General features: G+C 38.4%; 1 protein-coding gene across 9 annotated transcripts in view; it reads left to right on the top strand.

Annotated features, from left to right (window-relative positions):
* The window catches only part of DLC1 (DLC1 Rho GTPase activating protein), a 355,265-nt gene that overhangs the window by 227,056 nt on the left and 108,585 nt on the right, over window positions 1–19,624 (top strand). The window contains exon 6 of one of the 9 annotated variants that reach the window (XM_072950365.1): window positions 16,491–16,543. The exons of the other annotated variants lie outside the window; for them this stretch is intronic. Within the exon in view, the coding sequence (XP_072806466.1) occupies window positions 16,491–16,504 (14 nt within the window). The 3' untranslated portion in view covers window positions 16,505–16,543. Of the gene's footprint in view, window positions 1–16,490; window positions 16,544–19,624 lie in introns of those variants that run through there. 9 annotated transcript variants of the gene reach the window in all.

Raw genomic sequence — 19,624 nt, 5'->3', positions numbered from 1 at the left:
ATTTAATCATTATAGCTTATGAGTGGTTGAGACTTCGTGATACTTGGCATTACGAGGTTAGCCACAGAGAGAGACGATAAACTGATAGACTTCATCCCCCTGCAACCAGATCCTCAATCCCAGACTCTCTTGCACTCAGGATTTATGGAATATGAAGATTGTATTTGTTTAATACCAAACAGCTGGATGAAAATGAACAATTCAGGCATATCCAAGTATCAAAACATTGTGTTGATGAAATATCCGGATGACAGGCTACTTTTGTTGATGTGTTTAAATATTTTATTGAAAAGTAAAACCAGAATTACCATATGATCCAGCAACTCCACTCCTGGGCATATATCTGGAGAAAACTCGAAAAGATACATGCACCCCAGTGTTCATAGAAGCACTATTTACAATAGCCAAGACATGGAAGCAAACTAAATGTCCATTGACAGATGACTGAATAAAGAAGGTGTGGTATGTGTGTACACACACACACACACACACACACACACACACACACACACAATGGACTACTACTCAGCCATAAAAAAGAATAAAATAATACCATTTGCAACAACATGGATGGACATAGAGATTATCATACTGAGTGAAGTAACTCAGAGAAAGACAAATATATGATATCACTTATATGTGGAATCTAAAAAAAAAGGATACAAATGAACTTATTTACAAAACAGAAAGGGACTTACAGACATAGAAAACAAACTTGTGGTTACCAAAGGAGAAGGAGGGGAGGATAAATTAGGAGTTTGGAATTAGCAGACACAAACTACTATATATAAAATAGATAAAACAACAAGATCCTGAAGAAAGTTTCTTCTGTATAGCACAAGGGAACTACGTTCAATATCTTGTAATAACCTTTAATGAAAATGAATATATGCACGTGTATGCATGACTGGGATCCTGTGCTGTACACCAGAAATTGACACATTGTAACTAACTGTACTTCAACTTTTTTTAAAAAGGTCCTAATGTATAGGTCAGGGAACTATATTTGGTATCTTGTAATAATCTATAATGAAAAAGAATATATCTATTTTTTATGCATAACTGAATCACTATGCTGTACACCAGAAACTAAGACAACAACAATATGCAAATCAATAATACTTCAATAAAAAAAAAAGTAAAATAAATTTGTTACCACTGAAGCAATGTGATAGAAGATAAGATACATATTGATTGTGGCATTATAGCACTTTTATTTGAAATTCCTGTGGCATGTATTCTTATCCTATGCAAATTTCCTTCTGTGGAATATACTCCATGATCTGAATAAAATATTTTAAAAAATAATATTCAGTCTTTGAAATATCTGATTTTTTGAGAAAAAAATTCTGTTAGGAAAAAAGAAAACATACTAAAAATGTATTGAAATGCCTCTCGGATAAAAACAGGAGTATCTGTCTGAAATGTAGCTAACGATGGCCACGGGCTATAAACAAATATAAACCAGAGTTGTAAAATATCTGTTTAGCAGTCAGAAGTGTAACTAAATACTACACTTTTAATAGTTTATTTTGCTTCATATGCCATTATTTCTTCCTAAAATGTTATTGCTCCTTCAGAGAAAGCAAATAAACAGAACCAATCAATAGAAGAGTTTTCTTCTGTGTAAAAAAAAAATTCTACCTATTGCAGAAGACAATGTAATGAAATAGTTATTTCTAAGAACTCTGTCTAGTATAATATGATATTTTATGAATGTACAGCAGTAACTTATACTTGAATTTAAAATTCCAGAAATGATGAGGTAAATATGAGTCTCTTCTAGTTGCCAGGGCAGCATTAATGTCACTTGAAATGAGGGTGGGTAATAAAGGGCAGCCTTTCGACCGTGGCTTTCTTCACACTTTGTTGAATTATCACGTTGGAATGGCAAAGAAGAAAGAATAACTACATATTTACTCTGTGTGTGTGGCTGGCTGTGAAGGAAGAGAATCTTAATCTGTCCTAACACATCATCCCCCAACCCAGTGTCAGCATTCAGTGGTCCAGGACTGTCTGTATCCCCCACCGTGTAAGCTTGGCTCTCTGCTCTCATGATACTGCTTTACCCTTGACCTTATACTGTGTCTGCTGCAGACACCAATGGCCAGGTGAAATGGGTCATCTCTCTGTTCTGGGGAACAGCTGCTACCACACTAATTAAAGAACTGAGAACCCAAGAAGGGCGACTGTGACAGACTGAGAGTGGGCAAAAGTAAACACAGTGGGCTAAATTAGATGTGCCAGATATGCAGGGATTCGTGGCTTATTTGTGTTTTCGGGAAACGCCCACGGCTGGACACAGCAACATAAGCCAAAAAGATTTCCTTTGTGAAGAAAATACAACCAAGCATATATAAATATAAGAAAGTAGGGTTCAAAGTTCCCACTTTTGTAGAGAACTTTCAAGGTGAAGATCAAAAAAATGCCATTTGAAAGCAATTAGAGGACAAGACATTTTACACTAATTTGTATACAGTGATGTGCTCAATCAAGTGTGCTATGCGACCTTGGAGAATTCATCTCTCAGGCTCCTCATCTGTTAAATAAGAGGATTATTTAGACAGGGTAACTGGTGCCGTATTGCCCTGCTTTAATGGTCTTTGACTTGAAGTGTGCAAGATTACAAAGAGTCAGGGACCAAAAAAAGTGAAAGAAATTTCCAGCTCTTTGATTCTCTGTGTTTTATAAGTTTTCTGCAAAGAACACATTCCTTTTGTAAATTAGGAAGTAATAACTTATCTGTATCTTTTTAAAATGTAAAATATTTAAAGGAATAGAAGCTCAAAGGTCATCTCATTTAGTAAATGAGGTTACAGAAGAATAAGAAGGTTAAGTAACTTGCCCAAATATACACAGTAGTCAATGATGACTCCAGGATTCTAACCAGATTCCTTTGACCCCAAGGCTGGTGCTCTTTGGTGATACATTAAACAGAGAATGACAATCATCTCCATCAGTTAACAAGAATAAAAACCCTCCCTTGATTTTTCCATCTTCCTATCAAGATTTAAAAGACACTGAGACTTAACAGTAGAACCAAGAATTTAAAGAACCTGAAGGTCAGGCACTTCTTTGTGTAGTACACAAGTCCTGCAGTAGACCAGCCCCACTTTCTCCTGTGCCGGGTATCCCAGCCCCGATGCTGAAAGTCCCTTTCCTCTCCGCAGCCAGCCCTGTGTGCCTGGGACACAGTGATCCACCATTCCCTTCTCCAACCACAAGCAAAGTGGCAAATGCTTACAACTTTTTGTTGTGGTGTTTCTTCACAATATAATCCTGAAAATGCTATCTACCTCTGGATTGAAGCCACCTCTGCGTATACTCCACACACTCCATATAGGCAGCCCTTCACCCCTCAACCGCCAAGTGTCAAAACCTAGAAGAGGAGTGACAGGAGCTCTCCTGGATGCATTGCAACCTAACCTTGCTTTACGATTTACTGTTCAAATTAGCAGTATCATGAGACAAACAATGACTTTTAAACTTAAAAAAAAGAAAAGGCAATAAACTACAAAAAGCAAACTGCTGTGTGTCTGATTAGGACTTTCAAGGTATTCTTGACCTTTGGCTGCAACCCTTTCTGGTGCACCTTCTGTTCACACCAGCAGAGGCTAAATATAGTATTTTTGAAGATATCCTATAATCACTATTTACTGGCTGAGAGTGCCAGCAATGGTTTATTGGCTAGTATCAGTAAAACATCAAAGTACCTTCTTAGAAGGCAGCGCTGTTTCCCGCCTGTTTGGTGCGCATGAAATCGGTGACCCTAATAAGGCAGGGGAGGCTCATTAGGAGAAGCAGGTTTCCAGTGTCCTTTAAGAGCATGCAGCCACCACAGAGGAGATCAAAGCCTCCCTCGGTGGTGCCTGTACATCTGTTTTCTTTTCATCTAACGTGTTACTTGCTTAGTTGTTTGACAACATCAAAGCATTTGACCATTAGGTTCTCTGGTCCACATGGGACCAAATTGATTTTACTAATCCATCTGGTTTAAGATAGAAATGTTCCCGATAACTGCAGGTCACCAATTTGAGAGAAATGAACACTTTCACAATTTATCATTAGTTCTTGGGGGCCAGGTTCTTTCTCTCCGTCAGTCTGGAGGTAGAGAGCTTCTTGGTTCCTGCACCTTGTGAAGTCATCCATTTTTCCTAAGGAAAAATACAATTAAGAATCCAGGAAAAAGGCGCATTCTCTCTCTCCCACTCCTTCTCTCAGCAGCTTTATGGAGATATAATTCACATACTACGTAATTCACCTATTTAAAGTTCAAGTAGTTTTTAGTATATTCACAGAGTTGTGCAATTTTAGAATATTTCATCACCCCATAAAGAAATCCTAGATCAAATCAACATGTTGTATACCTTACATTTACACACTAAGTCTTTTTTCTAAATAAAGCTGGGAAACAGAGGGAAAAAAAGGAAAGAAACCCTGTGCCTATGAAAACAGTCACTCCCATTTTTTCTCCAAACCTCTCCCACCCCCAGTCCTAGGCAACCACTAGTCTACTTTGAGTTTCTATGAATTTGTCTATTCTGAATATTTCCTATAAGTAGAATTGTGCAAAATATGGTCCTTTAACACTGGTGTCTTTCACTTAAAGTTTTTAAGGTTCATAATATGTAGCATGTGTCAGTACTTTTTTCTCTTTATCGGCAAACAATATTCTATTGCATGTATGTATCACACGTTATTTATCCACTTATCAGTAGGTGGACATTTTAGTTGTTTCTGCTTTGAGCTATTATGAATGATGCTGCTGTGAACATTCATATACAAGTTGTTGTGTGTACATATATATTCACTTCTCTTGGCTATGTATCTAGGAGCAGAATTGCTGGGTCATACGGTAACTCTATGTTTAACCCTTTGAGGACCTGCCAGGCTATTTTCCAAAGCAGCAGCATTGTTTTACACTCTCATCAGCAGTGTGTGAGAGTTCCAAGCCCTCCACATCCTCACCAACACATGTTACTGTCTGTCTTTTGGATTATAGCCATCTTAGCGGGTATAACGTGGTATCTTTGTGTAGTTTTGATTTGCATTTCCCTTTCTATATGCATGGCTAATACTGCTGATCATCCTTTTATACTTATTTGGCCACTTGTATGTCTTCCTTGAAGAAATGTCCATCCAGATCCTTTGCCCATTTTCTAATTGGGTCATTTGTCTTTTTATTATTTACTTACGAGTCCCTCATATATTCTAGATATGAATCATCAAATACATAATTTGCAAATTTTTCTCATTTTGATTTTATTTAGATGCTCTATGGTAATTGTGTATTTCCTGTTTATATGAAGAAGAAACTCCTTAAAAAGGAATCATGAGTCACAATAGAGGAAATAAAACATATTTCAAAACCCTCTTTTGCCATATGTACAGATTCAAAGAGAAAAATAAAACTCGAATAGTAACATTAGAACAAGAACTTAGTTGTTACCATAGCCACTTCAATTTTGTTGCAACCATAATTATTCATGTTTGTATATAGATTTAGAGTTTACATAGTACCCTGATGTACGCAATGTCTTGTAATCTTCCTAATAGCTCTCTAAAATATTACATTATCCCATTTACTAATGAAAAAAAAAGAAGGGAAGGAAATAGGGTGGAGACGTTCAGTAAATTACCTTGTCACACTTAAGACTAAGTTCAGCCTAAACACCAGCTACATAAATGCCAAATATTCAGGCCAAAGTTCATTCAGTGAAATACAAAAGCCATCAAACTAGTTGTGTAACGTGATTTTTCTTTTTTTTGTAATTTATCTATTTGTATGTGATGCCAAAATGTGAGATGGAAAATAAAACAGCAGCTTGTGCCACAGTAAATTAGCTACACTGTAACTACAGATATCAGATATCCAGAAAACTGAATTTATCTTTTATCATGCCTTGTAACACGTAGGTCTATTCTCCTGTGAGTGTGCATTGATACTGTGGGACTTGGTATGACCATAGAGCCTGTATCTTGAGTTTTTATCTAGCAGTAATGCATGCACTTGAGAGAACAGTAAATATACACTACTCTGCCATTAACTTGCCGCATGATACCAGGCAAACCGCAAACTTCTCCCAGCGTCACCTTCATCATCTAGGAAATCCACTGAGATTTCTGTTCCAAGCCTTGCAGGCCTATAGGTTTCTGCCCTATGACCTCTGAGATGACATGGATTAGGGGAGGGGCGTAAGAGAAGACGTGGCCTCCTCGTAGCCGAAGAGGAGAGAAGTAGCAATAATGATATGGTGATACAGGTCTTGCTGACTAATCCCCATGTGAGACTACATGTAGAACTAGGATGAGTTGTTTTTATTAATATTATCACTGAAGCACAGCCATAAAAAACAAACTTATGGTTACCAAAGGGGAAAGGGGGTGGAGGAGGAAAAATGAGGAGCTTGGGATTAACTGATTAACACTCTACTATAGATAAGAATAGATGAACAACAAGGACCTATTGCATAGCACAGGAAACTATATTCAATATCCTATAATAAACTATAATGGAAAAGAATATGAAAAAGAATATCTATGTATACGTATAACTGAATCACTTTGTCAGAAACTAACACAACATTGGAAATCAACTATACTTCAGTTAAAAAAAAATTATCACTGAAGCAAGCAGGAAGTTCAGATTAAGTTCAGTAGTCAGTCTCATCCCATTCCCCATAGTCTACACATAGTACTGATGCATTAATTTGTGCCCAGTTATTTGCCGCGGTTGATCAAAGAGATTACCACCTCTTAGTATTAGTCCATGGAGTTCCAATTTAGTTTGTACCCAAGACTTTGATTTGAACCACTTGAGGAAAGGTCAGAAGCAATCAAATCTATATGCAAGACAGTCTTCTGAAGTGGGCCAGAATCTTCCCTCGCATCAAAGTCCAAGCATTTCCTAAAGCTACAAAGATCCAGAGGGACTCAAAGTTATACTAGTGACAGAAAATTGGAATAGCTTCCATCTTGATATAAGGAAAAATCTCTTCTGCAACAAAACATGTCACAAAGTCTAATCAATAGAGAATACTGTAAATACAGACCACCCTGGAAAATCTAGGACCTATGGTTGCCATATTCCAGTGACTGTGAAGAGATACTATTAGCATCTCCCCCAATGGACAGACTCGAGGCCTTAGAAAGAGAAGCTCACACTTCCAGAATTTAAGTGCTGAGACTTGACTGTGCAAACCAACCATGTCGTCAACTGTGGGAAAGGGTAACTGCTCTCTAAATCAACTTGAAGCAACCTATCAGCATTTATTAGTATTAAACAAAATAGGTCAGATCTCCATAATCTATTGAGTGATGTATAGATGATCATATGATATAAGTATATATACATATATATATGTATATATATATGTATATATATATACATATATACTTATATAATGTGTGTGTATGCGTATATATATCTCATAAAGTGCAACGTAGATGTTTGTGCTATCCACTGTCCTGTAAGCAGCACTGATTTCTCTGTATCTCTACCAGAATATGAAAGCATATGTGAAAGTACCTCTAATTCCCTAGAAAAAAAACCTCAAAACGTACATTGAAAATAATATTAACCAAGAATTTTACATTCAAACCAATTAATCAATTTTTGGAAGAAAACTATTCTCCAACTGTGGGAAAAAAAGGAAATCTCTGTCTCCCCCCCCCCCAAATGGACTCTTGGACATGGGCAGCTCCCCTTCTATGTGTTCTACATGCAGTTTGGAGTTCTTAGCTCCCTTCTCACCAGCAGTGAGGTCAGAAATCCCTGTGCAGGGGGGAGTGAATGAGACGTTTGCCCTCTCTGGTTGTAGGTGCCAGCAGGCTGTTCACATTCCTTTCTGAACTCTGTTGGACAAATCTCTTGACTTACCCTGTTTGGGAAATCTTCAGATGTAGACGTGATGATTATATTGGTTGGAGTGCCTGGAGAATGAAGCCTTTAAAAGCGTCCTGGGGCTACTTCAACAGTCCAGGGGAAACATGCTCTCTGTCAAGAGCCACTTTGAAAAAGAAGTATGATTTTCTTCAGGTAGAACTCCCACCTTTATGTAAGAATATCAGCTTTCTATTTAAAATCGCACAGAAGCAGGCATTTCCGTCTTTGCAACAGACTTTAATGAGTTGAGATTAAGCGACTGGGCTCTCCAAGAATTCTTCAGATTGGCCTTTCATTTCCTGTTTTAGATAGGAAAACTCATTGAAAACCTAGCAAAGAAATGAATGACTGAGCCGCTAATCCAAGAGCCTATCTTCCTTAATTAACTAGAAAATTCCTGAAGAAGCTTCTGACTTGCAGTTTTTTGATTTTGTCTTTGCTGGTTAACTTACCTGATGTATAATACTTTTGTGGGGTGAGTAACTTGGCCTTTGGCCCCAGGAGGAGCAGCTACAGGAGAGACAGTAGGAAGAGAGAGAATCTGTAGGCACTTACTCCTGTGAATACTGCTGTATCTCGCCCTTGCAGTGCACACTGTCCTGTGCTAATATGGAGCAAGGAAATGTTGTTTAGGAGGAAGTACCTCCTTAAGGAAGGAAGTGGGCAGTGCAGGAAAAACAAATCAGAAGCCTCCCAGAATAGAATTCACCTTTGACCTCCACTTAAAGCTCCCCACCCCATATCTGAGTCCTGCCAGACAGGGATACACATGTCAAAACCTGTCTAAGCCTGCCCTGCCCATAAACAATAGCTCGTGTTCTTCTGAAATTAATATCGGTGGCATTTGCAGCTCTCAGATACTACTTAGGCTCTCAAGTCCTTAATAAACAGATGAGTCTACACCATTTGTTCACACTTGGCAAAAAATTTTACATTCCTCCAACAGCAGCCAAGAAATAAAAAAAATTAATGAGATTTAGTGGCTCCTTAGTTTATGAGAAAGCTCTTCTGACCAACAGGACTGCCATCTGCTCATAGGCAACGAGATCATCTAGAGAATAGACTACAGTTTAGTGTACATGTCTCCAAAAACCAGTAGATAGTCATTGTTTTTATAGAAGATTCACATTTTCATAAAAGCTTTATGATTGCTTTATGGAGCAAACACATTTAATATATGTTGTTCTGGAGATTGGGAAGTCCAGAATCAAGGTGCGGGCAGATTCCGTCTCTGGTGTGAGCTCACTTCTCTTTTCTTTCCAAGCTCTCATCGGAATTGCCCTGACCCATCCATTCATGACATTGGCCTTTTTGCTTAGGCTTTTCCTAGCATGCACCTCAAAACTTTTCCAGCTTGTACTGTAGCCCAGCTCTGGTCCCTTCATTTCCAAGCTCACAAACCTTCAGAAGTTCCTCCACTGCTTTTGAAATAGAGTTCAAACACTCTACTTGGCACTGAATGAATCCATAACCTTGACCACCGCTTCTCTAGGTTTCCTCACATTTTCTATGCTCTACATTATATCATGAACATATATCATGAGCATGCGTCATTTTTTCCTAGTTTTTCTGCAGTGGTGGAGCATGGCACTATGTGAATTGCCCACTAGCTCTTCAAGATTTCTATTTAGAAATGTTCTACTGGCCAAAGCAAGCCATATGGACACATCCATCTTCAAGGAGGTAATGAAAGACAAACTTGACATATGCCCAATAGAAGGAGAGCTGACATCATTAGGGATGCCCACCACACACTAAAGTCATCAGGTATTAAATAGAAACAGTTTATATAAGTAACTTTTTATATTCAAAAGATTCCAAATGTTTTTACCAATAAAGAAGTTTTTGTTGTCAGATATTTTATATGCCCTCAGAACACAAAGTTATTCAAAAAATTAAATAATCTGGTCATGGCAATTCAGGGTAAAATCAATGCAAAAAGAAACAGCTTCTTAAACATATTTTCAGTACATTTTCCTTTTTATTAGAGTTGGTTTCAGACATTCTTCACATTTTTAGGAAATCTTTTGATTTGTTTCTGTTTCACTGTGTAATTTAAAACTCTCCACCTTTCACTGAAATGTATTAACCACTGAAAAATTAAAAGCAATATAAAAGTAGGAACAGTTGAAGCCAGTTTTTAAAGACTTTAAGGCTAAAATGAATTTTTCAAACTATAATGTTCTACTTTCATATATATGTATTCCTAGCAGACCAATAAAATGGAGTGCTTGTTGTTTATTGGGAATTGACATTCCAATGGTGTTAGCCAACTGAGTAATTCTTTTTTAAAGTTTCCTGCTCAAAAATGTGTACAAAGAAATGTTTCTATACCAATTTATGTTGATAGTTTGGTTTGGAACATTAAATTAAACTAAAGTTAGTTTCATGTATTATTTTCTTTTTACCATACTTAATGACTATCCTTGGTGGTCAGTTTTTTCCTCTAGAATTTTTAATCCTTATTGCATTGCAGAAAAATAGCAAGAGAAAAATCAAAAATAGACGTAACACAAAAAAGCAAATCTTTATGGAGGTAAACAGATTATGATGTTATTTTAAATGAGCATTTATTATTCTTTAAACGAAGCACAGCTGGCTTATTTGCAGAGATGCCACACAAGATATTAGGCACCAACTGACGGCTTGAAACGGGGGTGTGGGGCAGGAACAGTGCTTGTCTGATGGGCCAGGGGGACAATTTTTATTGAATTCCTACCATGCATACTACTGTGAAATAAGTGGTTTAAATATAGTCTTTCACATTATCCTTTAACAAACTTACAGTGTTACTCCCCCTATTCTGCAAATGGAGAAATTAAGGCACAAATATTGAGGAATATTGCAGACAGTCACACAACCAGTAACTGACAGAAGTAGGATCTGTTTGATTCCAAATCCTAAGTTCCTCTCATTATAACAGAGAAGGAAGATGTAGTACCTAGAAAACAGAATGGTGTAAAGAAACAGAAAATCAAGCAGCAAAAGCAGGAGGGAAACTATGGTAGGAAGCAAAGAGTTCTGGAATTAGCAGGTGGTGCTCAGATTTTAGAAACACTTTTGACATTTTAGCAAGTAGACTTCGAGAACTTCTGATGAAGGAACAATCAGATGGCAAGGCCTAAGGGGAAAATTTTTTTTTTAATTCATATCTTATTTGCGTTATAAAAGACATGTGTAACCTACGTATACCATTATCAGTATGCTCAACAAAATACTGATGTGGAATGTAAATTTCCTCTCCAGAAACACTTTTAGCACAATGGCTCAAAATCCAAAGTAAGATAATCTATGCTACCTTTTTTCGTTTAATTTTCTTACCATAATCTAAAGTGATTGAAGATGTGGTGCTTCCTCTGTCCCTTTCTTATTTAAGATAGCACAGGTGGGTGATTAAGTAATTTAATAAAAATATATGTTTTTGAGGATGGCCCTAAGTTTCCTGATGTGGTATAACTCCGTAATACCTTCTGTCGTTCAGTACCATGAATGCCAAAGCTTGCCAAATATTAATTGATGAACATAATTTTTAAAAAACCTTCTTAGACACCAAAATTTAAACCTTCTTTGTTGTCTCTTAGAGGAAGAGCTAAGTTGAACTTTGACTTGGCATTAAGAAATGGAAGCCTTTGGAAACAATGTTTCCCCGTTGCGTGGAATGGGTCCCTGAGTGAGGATTCTGACTGCCGGCCAGTTTTTGAGGCCTCTTCCCAACCTAGACGTGTCTGTTTGGGTGTGCTGCCAGCAGCAGCCATCCGGGTCAGTGGTGTCTGACGTCTCCCATGGAGAGAATGAGGTGGCCATACAACAACGTTTGTTTAGTTTGTAGGGAAAACTCGTGAAAGGTGACGACCTTAGTTCAGGGCTGAGAAAACCCAATGAGTTTAAAGCAGCTAAGGATTGAAGACTGAAAAGATAGTCCTTAACCTTCTTGTGCACCAGAGTAACCTCCTGTACTCCCTTGGCCCGAGTCTACGCCACTAAGTTTAAAATGCAGTCACCTAACACCTTCTTCTGTGGGGCTGCCTTTCGTCACTCAACCCACAGCCCTCCAAGCCGACAGTCTCGGCTGTCACCATACAGCTGTCACCGAGCTTCCCCTGCAGGGCACACAGTCGTACCTCCTGAGGCTGCTGATCTCCACGTGAACAGTTAACAATCCTTTCGTGAAACTGTGTATTTCAGGGTGCACTTGAATGCGATAATAAATCAAAGACCTCACGTAGTTCCTAGAACAGTGATGTGTGGATTCACTCCGATATAGAAAAAAAACAAATAAGCTATGTGTGTCCACACGTCTCTCCTTCACAGGAACACAGTTTTTATAAAACAAATGTTATTAAAATTGATGAACTGTGAGTGATCCCAAGGATATTTGCTTCTTTTCTTGGGGTTAATCAAAAAATAATATCTGATTACCAGATCCAAAGAACATACCATCCTAATTTATGTGTTCACTTATTGATAGTTGTATTTAACAATTAGGGAGCATTTGGTCTCTGATGAAAATGTACTTTGTGCTTTGAAGCAATTCTTGTTTGGATTAAAATCAAACTACAAAGGGGCTTTCCTTAGCATTTCTACGTGAGCCCCACTTGTCCCACTGGCCATTCTATTCAGGCCTCCATTTTTATCTGGGGCACCTTTATCCTCCTTTGCTAAAAATTCTAATTTACACCTCCTCTGTGCTCAGAAACCTACCTTGTTCAAAAAAGCCATCCCCGACACTGAACCGTTGTCAACCGTTGTCAACCATTCAGTTTCATTTGTTGTGGCAAGATACACAAAACACAAAATTCATCATTTTAACCATTTAAAACGTACAATTCAGGAGTATTTATTGTATTCACGGTACTGTGCATCATTATTACCTGGTTCCAAACATTTTAATTACCCCAAAGGAAACAACTGTACCCATTAAGCAGTTACTCCCCATTTCCAATGCTCCTCCAAACCTAGAAACCACTAACCTGCTTTCTGTCTCTATGGCTTTTCCTACTCTGAATATGTCATATAAATGCAGTTATACAGTATGTGACCTTTGGGTCTGGCTTCTTTCACTTAGCATAGCATTTTAAGTTTCATCCATGTCGTAGCATGTACCAGTATTTTCATTCCTTTTATGACTGAATAGTATTCCATTGGGTGATTATACTACATTTTATTTATCCATCCATCCAATGATGGACGTTGAATTGTTTACACTTTTTAACTATTGTGAAAATATACTTATTGTGAAATACGTTTAACGAGCAATTGTTCGGCCTCTGTGAACATTCTTCTACAAGTTTCTGTTTGCACACCCATTTCCAATTCTTTTGTATCTACACCTAGCGGAATTGCTGGGTCATGCAGTTACTTATTTTTAACTTGTGAAGAGATTGCCAAACTGGTTTTCTGAGGCTGAACCGTTTTACATCTCCAGCAGCAATGCATGAGGGTTCCAGAGTCTCTGCATTCTCACCAAATTTGTTGTTTTCCGCCGTTTAAGCTGCAGTTATCCTAGTGAGTGTGAAGTGATATCTTACTGTGGGGTTGGTTTACATCCTCTGACGGCTAGTGACCTGCAGCTTCCCCTCATGTCCTTGTTGCCATTGTTCGCCCTTTCTGGAGAAATGTCTGTTCGTTTACAAGTAGTTTCTCCCATTCTGTGGGTTGTCTTCCTACATTCTCAGCTGTGCACGGAAGTTTCAGTTTTGACTAAGTCCAGTTTATCTAGCTTCTCTTTTGTTGCTCATGCTTTTGTTGTCATACCTCAGAATCCACTGCCAAATCCAAGATCTTGGGCATGTACGCCTATGTTTTCTTCTAGCAGCTTCATTTTTTTAGCTCTTAAATGTAGGTCTATGATCCATTTGTAGTTAACTCTTTACCATTGTGTGAGGTAAGAGTCCAGCTTCATTGTTTTGCATGTAGACACCCCGTAGCCCCAGCATGATTTGTTGAAGAGACTATTCTTCCAGTCATTCAGTTTTGAAAGCTTGTAGGTGAAAGCGTTTTACTTAATAATTATATATTGCTATTTTTTCAGTTGTTAATACATGTATGTCTTCTTTATCTAAGTCTACAGGAACCATTCAAGAAAGGAGACTTACTTCTTTAATGCCAAGTATCTTACATAAGGGCTAAATGGTTTTCAGGGTGGAAAGAAAGAGCCAAAGACTTCTGAAGCTTTTGGCCCAGAAAAATCAGTCATTTATTTAAAAGACAATTTGCAGTGTTTTTAAATACAAAATTAATAAGACAGTCCCTGCTTTCAAGATGTCATAGTGTAATGGGGGAACCAGCACATCTGGTGGCCACTAGATATACATGACTATTGAGCACTTGCAATCGGCTTTCACTGAGATTTGCTATAGGAGTAAAATATATACTGAATTTCAAAGGCTTGATGCAAAAAGAAGGTCAACCATCTTGTTAGTAATTTTTATATTAGTTACATTTTGAAATGGTAATATTTTGGTGCATTAGATTAAATAAAATATAAAATTAATTTCACCTCTTAATGTGACTTGCATAATATTTCCATTTGTCGACATTGGCATAGACGAACAGAAAATTAAGCAAGTATCTCACAGTTACACAACTAATAAGTGATAGAGTATATTTATGCACATTTCTTAAAATTCTGTAAACTGGGCTCATAATTATTATGCGATGCAACTTAAAACCAATCAGGAATCTGAAGATATGATGAGTGGCTCCAATTTGAAACTGGAACGTGGGGCAAGGGTCCATAACTTATATTTAGGGCAAAACATCTTCAAAGAATGCAAAGATAACACATTCTGCCTACACTGCAGATCTCATGGGGAAACATAGCAGACCCTCATCATTCAACTAGAGATTAGTAACTACATGCTAAGCCAGGGACTCTCAACCAGAGGTGATTTGGGCCCCCAAGGGACATTTGGCAATGTCTGGAGACATTTTTAGTCATCACAACTGGAGGTACTATTAGCATCTAATGGGTCAGGGATGCTGATAAATACTCTGCACTACATAGGACAGCCCCTCAACAACAAAAATAATTTGTCTTAATGGCAGTAATTCTGAGATTGAGAAACCCTGGGCTAAACCTTTGCTCAGGAAATATTTCAGAGAAAGAAGAGCATCTGTGTGCTGAGCTCTCAGGGCAGACTACAGCAAGGACGGGACCCTAAGAGGGGCCTCTGGGTGTTGGCAGGTCCAGCAGGGGACAGCAATGGAGCAGTCAGGACGAGTATGGCCACTGGTGGGAACTGGAAATGGACAGGAGCCAGTTGGAGCAAAGAGTGTGTCATGAAAAGGAGAAGCAGCGGCCAGAGAATTGGTTTGGAATTCAGAAGAATTGGGCTCTAACACTGGTTCTTCCACTTGGCAGCTGGATGGCTTTGGGCAAATCACTTGACCTTTCTGAAATTCAGTGTAACCCTCTGTCGATGGGGATAATTTTAATCAAAATGAGATCTTGTGGTGTACAATCAATTTATAGCAGAAAATACAAAGTATTGCTGTTAACTCTGTGGCTGTGGTTGTTACCAGATTAAGTTGGTTACATAGTGTCAGGGTCTTGAAAGCCTGGACGAGCCTCGGTCTGATGGGACAGACCATCTGGAGCAAGAAAGCTATTAGAGAAGAGTGATGCTGTGGGAGGTTGACTTTGTCACATGTGCAGGAAAGACAGGAGGGAGTGTCTTGAGGACAACCGTGTAGGACACCTTTCCAGGGAAGCAGTGTGAGCGGAGTAGAGGGCCAGAAAGGGGGCAGCTGAGAGAAGGACCTGCCCCCCCCCATTTTCCACAAGTGGCTGCAGCCCCTGTGGGTACACATCAGTGACAATTCTGGGGGCATGTTGGGGAGTTAGTCGTGGCCCTCTGCAGAGATGGACAGAACAATAGGCAGATTACTCCATGAGCTTGTGCACCAGTCCTGTGTAACGAGGTAGAAGAGATGAAGTGAAAACTACATGTGGTTTCTGAGACTGAGTGTTGACTATTTCATAATTAACGTAGAAGTCTAAGAAAAGATGGATTCTGAATTTTCTTTAAATTTTGTCCCACCTTCAAGAGCACTGCAATGGTGGTCTTTTTTGAAGCATACATAGATAATGGAATATATTTTTATAGCTCTGAGATTTTTCCACTTTTTAAACATTGAATACTTAAATTCAAATACTCCCAGCCTGGCACCAAAGCAGAAAATGTCCTATGTTAATTATTTTTAATTGAAGTAATTTATTTTATAAGACATTTGGGAAATGGCCCAGCAGTTTTACTGTGGCATAAGAACACAGAGGATGTAGAAAGTAGGCTCCATTAGGATGTATGCTTGGAGAGGGCAGGGATCCAGAGCAGTTTTGTTCACTGTGTAACCCTAGTACTTAGAACAGTGCCTGGTGCGTGGCAGCTCTCCATAAATTATTTGTCAAATGAACGAATGTAACGCACAAATGAACAAGAAGTATGTGCCCTCTGTGCGTTCTTCCCAGGTTGTTGTGTGATTTATCAAACGCCATGTGCATCTGTGGGGCTGGGTATGACAGTATCCAACCCCCAGTCATGAACGAAGGTTGTTATCAAAGCTATCCACCAAGACCCATCTCTTGTCACTCATTCATTGCCAGGAGCACTCAAATGAAGCGTACTCAAATGAAGCGTTTTCTCCTCTCCTTTTTACCTCCTCTGGAACCCAGCAGAGGTAAATCAGTAGAATTGGAAGTGGATAAAGATAAGAGCACAAAGGGATCCGGTTTCTCCCCTCGGAAGTGGCAGTTGGTTTGTCTCCTTACACCTTTCTCCGAAAGTGCCCTTTCCATGTTCCCGAGGAAGAAAACATCGCCTGGGCGGGTGCGCGCCTGGCAAGACGGTTGTATACCAGTCTCCTCGGCAGCTACAGAAATAAGTGCTCTCAGTAAGACTTGACAATACGCCAGTTCCATCAACGATAAGAGAGGCCTGGAACACCAGCAGTCACCACGGGCCACGGGCCACAGACCTTATTTCCCAAGGTGGTGCTGCAAGGCTGCCAAACAAAGCAAAGAGGGGAGCCATCGCGAAAGCTTGTCAACAGAGTTCTAAAAATGCAAAACCTCGCTTTCCGAAAGAACCACAAAAACAACATAAGAATTTGAAAACAGTTGTTTAAGGGTGCTCTCCGTGGTTCGAAGGACCCTCATCTGTGTACTTCCCATTCTCTTTAGCCATCTTGAGTATTTCCTAGCCACTAAGAATGTTTTGTTTCCTCACTTTCTGCATCAGCTTGCAAGTTGTTCTTTATGATACCTGAACTCTTTGTTTGGAGAAGGGGGGTCCAAAGATACAACTTTTTATAAAGGAAAACAAACAAAATAGGTACTTATTCTGACGTGCATTAAAGTACCAAATACTCATGAAGCATTAGTGTGAGATGTTACTATGTCCTTAGAGCCTTACTGCAGACACTGCCAAGGCTGTGCAGTTTTATTAGTGAAGATAATAGATCTTCAATAAAAGGAAAGATGCAGTTTTATTATTGAAGAGGAATCAGGGAGGGGAAAGGAATCTGCCACAGGGTTTCTCTTCACTGGAAATGGAAGCCCCTCTGTTTCAGATTTGATTCATGGGAGAAGCCAGCTTTACTTGTTTTCTTTCTCAATATAATGTCCTTTAAAATAGTATATCTTTGGATTAAAAATCAGTAATTTTTCAACATCTTCCCAAGTTTTAACTTACATAGTTTCTGAAAATCTGAAGATGCCTGGTAAATTCTATGAGACATTCTTTTTCAATCATTTTATAGAAATACAGAAGTAGATGTTGTTAGGTCTCCGTATTTCAAGAATATAGTGTACATAGGTTGGAACGCTGTCCTGGAGGGTGTGCAATACACAACTGTGAGCCTGTACACAGTGGGTGTGAGTGTACATTCATGAAGCATGTGTGGTCATTTTGCTTTCCTGGGCTACCTATAGCCAGTAATCACTCCTGAGGAAAATTCTGTTTTCTAAGTGTTTTTTTTTTAATGTTGAAATTATTATGCAGAATTTTTATTAAAAAGTCTTTCATCCTGCTCCAAGACTATATAGAAGGGCAATAAATTAATAAAATTAATGTGAATAAATAAGCAAATGTTACTTGTGAAATTACAAATAAATTGTAGTTAAGCTCCCACTACATTAAACATCTCTTTCTAAAACTTAAAAGTTCAAAAAAAAAAGCGTAAGCCATTTTTCAAACCTCTGCTATAGCAATAGAAAGCTATACAAATAAAAATGAATACAGTGCCCTGGAGTAAAAGCAAACTTGGATTAGCTCAAATGAAAATGAGCAAAGTCCAGAAGTAGAAACAAACATTTGTTCAAATGGAAAACATGTCTGGACTTCTGCCTTTCAGACCTGCCTGCCTCCCAAGCTGTTATATGGCGATATTGAAAATACTTCACGTATCACAGAGATAACACGAGGATGAAAGGCATGTTTGAAGTTCTTGAAACTATTCTGAGAAAGCTACTTGAGAAAACACAAGCACTGTCAGTGATACCATGCAGCCTGTCATTAAAACCAGGCAATCATTTTTCATCTATTTCATCTTTCTCTTACATCTTTTGACATTACAATATCACATCATAATGCATTTTCTACATCAGTCTTCTTTTGTAAAATGAGTGCCAAAAGCAATACCAAAACCAAACCCTCAGATGAACAAGACAAGCAGAAATATGGTCTTAGGAAATGAACAAACATGGATTCATTCATTCACTCATTTAGTCATGCATGCCAAATGTTGTCCTAGGCACCAGAAACACATCAGTAAACAGTGCTGACATAACCCTTCCCCTCATGGGACTTCCAGTTCAACAGAAGAAACAGCAGTAACTGAATGTTCCAAAGAAAAGCAGTGCTATTAAATTGTGTCTTAACAGAGTGATGTAACTTATTCTAGAGGAGGATTAAGGATACAAATAGAAAAGAGGCAACTTTGAAGCTTGGAAGGCCAGCATGAACTGGTCATCTTATATGACAAAAATTAAAAGAATGCCATTTATTTTGTTGCTCAGTAGAGATGGAAGACTTTGTAATATTAACTTAAATTCTCCCTAGAGTGCTTACGTATGTATACCACAGTTTGTTTAGATTGAAGGCACTGGTGATTTCTTGTCTGTCAGGCAAGGTGCCGGCTGTTTGTAGGAACATTTTTATGGTGAGTTAAAATCCCGGTTATGATTTATTTAACCTCACTGTTGATCAGCCTCAGTTTGCCGGCACACAATGTGTGAGTTCTGTTCAGTTTTCCTTCTAGAATGCTAATATGTACAGTACATAGGATTATTTTGCCGGCCAGGACTTCATGTAGATTTGGAAAAAGCCGCCCACTCTTTGTTTGGGAGTTCCCTTTGTTTTCTTTACCCTTCTTTTCTTTTCAATCCCAGACTACTTTTTATTTTTATTTTATAGCTGTCATGCTGTAACAAATAGTTTCAATTAAAAGGAACTAAAAAAAAAAAAGAAATTGACATTTCCCCTACCAATTGTGATACAGCATTATTATGGCTATTTGTCTAACAGAGAGAAGAAACATGTCAAGTATTTGTTGCTAACTTACAAAGTGGCTTCCAAAGAGTTTTAGAAGCAGATCAACATTTATCTTAAAGTTCCCTGCAGAAGATACTGCTCTTCTTCTCTTTCCTTTTATCCCCCCTCCCTATTATTTGTTTGGTAGTTCTTAGTCTAATTAAATACAGTTATGGAAATAAAGGCTGCATAGATTTTCAAAATAATA

The sequence above is a fragment of the Vicugna pacos genome, chromosome 26, assembly GCF_048564905.1.
Source record: "Vicugna pacos chromosome 26, VicPac4, whole genome shotgun sequence".
Taxonomy (NCBI): Eukaryota; Metazoa; Chordata; class Mammalia; order Artiodactyla; family Camelidae; genus Vicugna; species Vicugna pacos.
The sequence above is the reverse complement of the archived record's forward strand: the minus strand, read 5'-3'. Positions and strand labels throughout refer to the sequence as shown.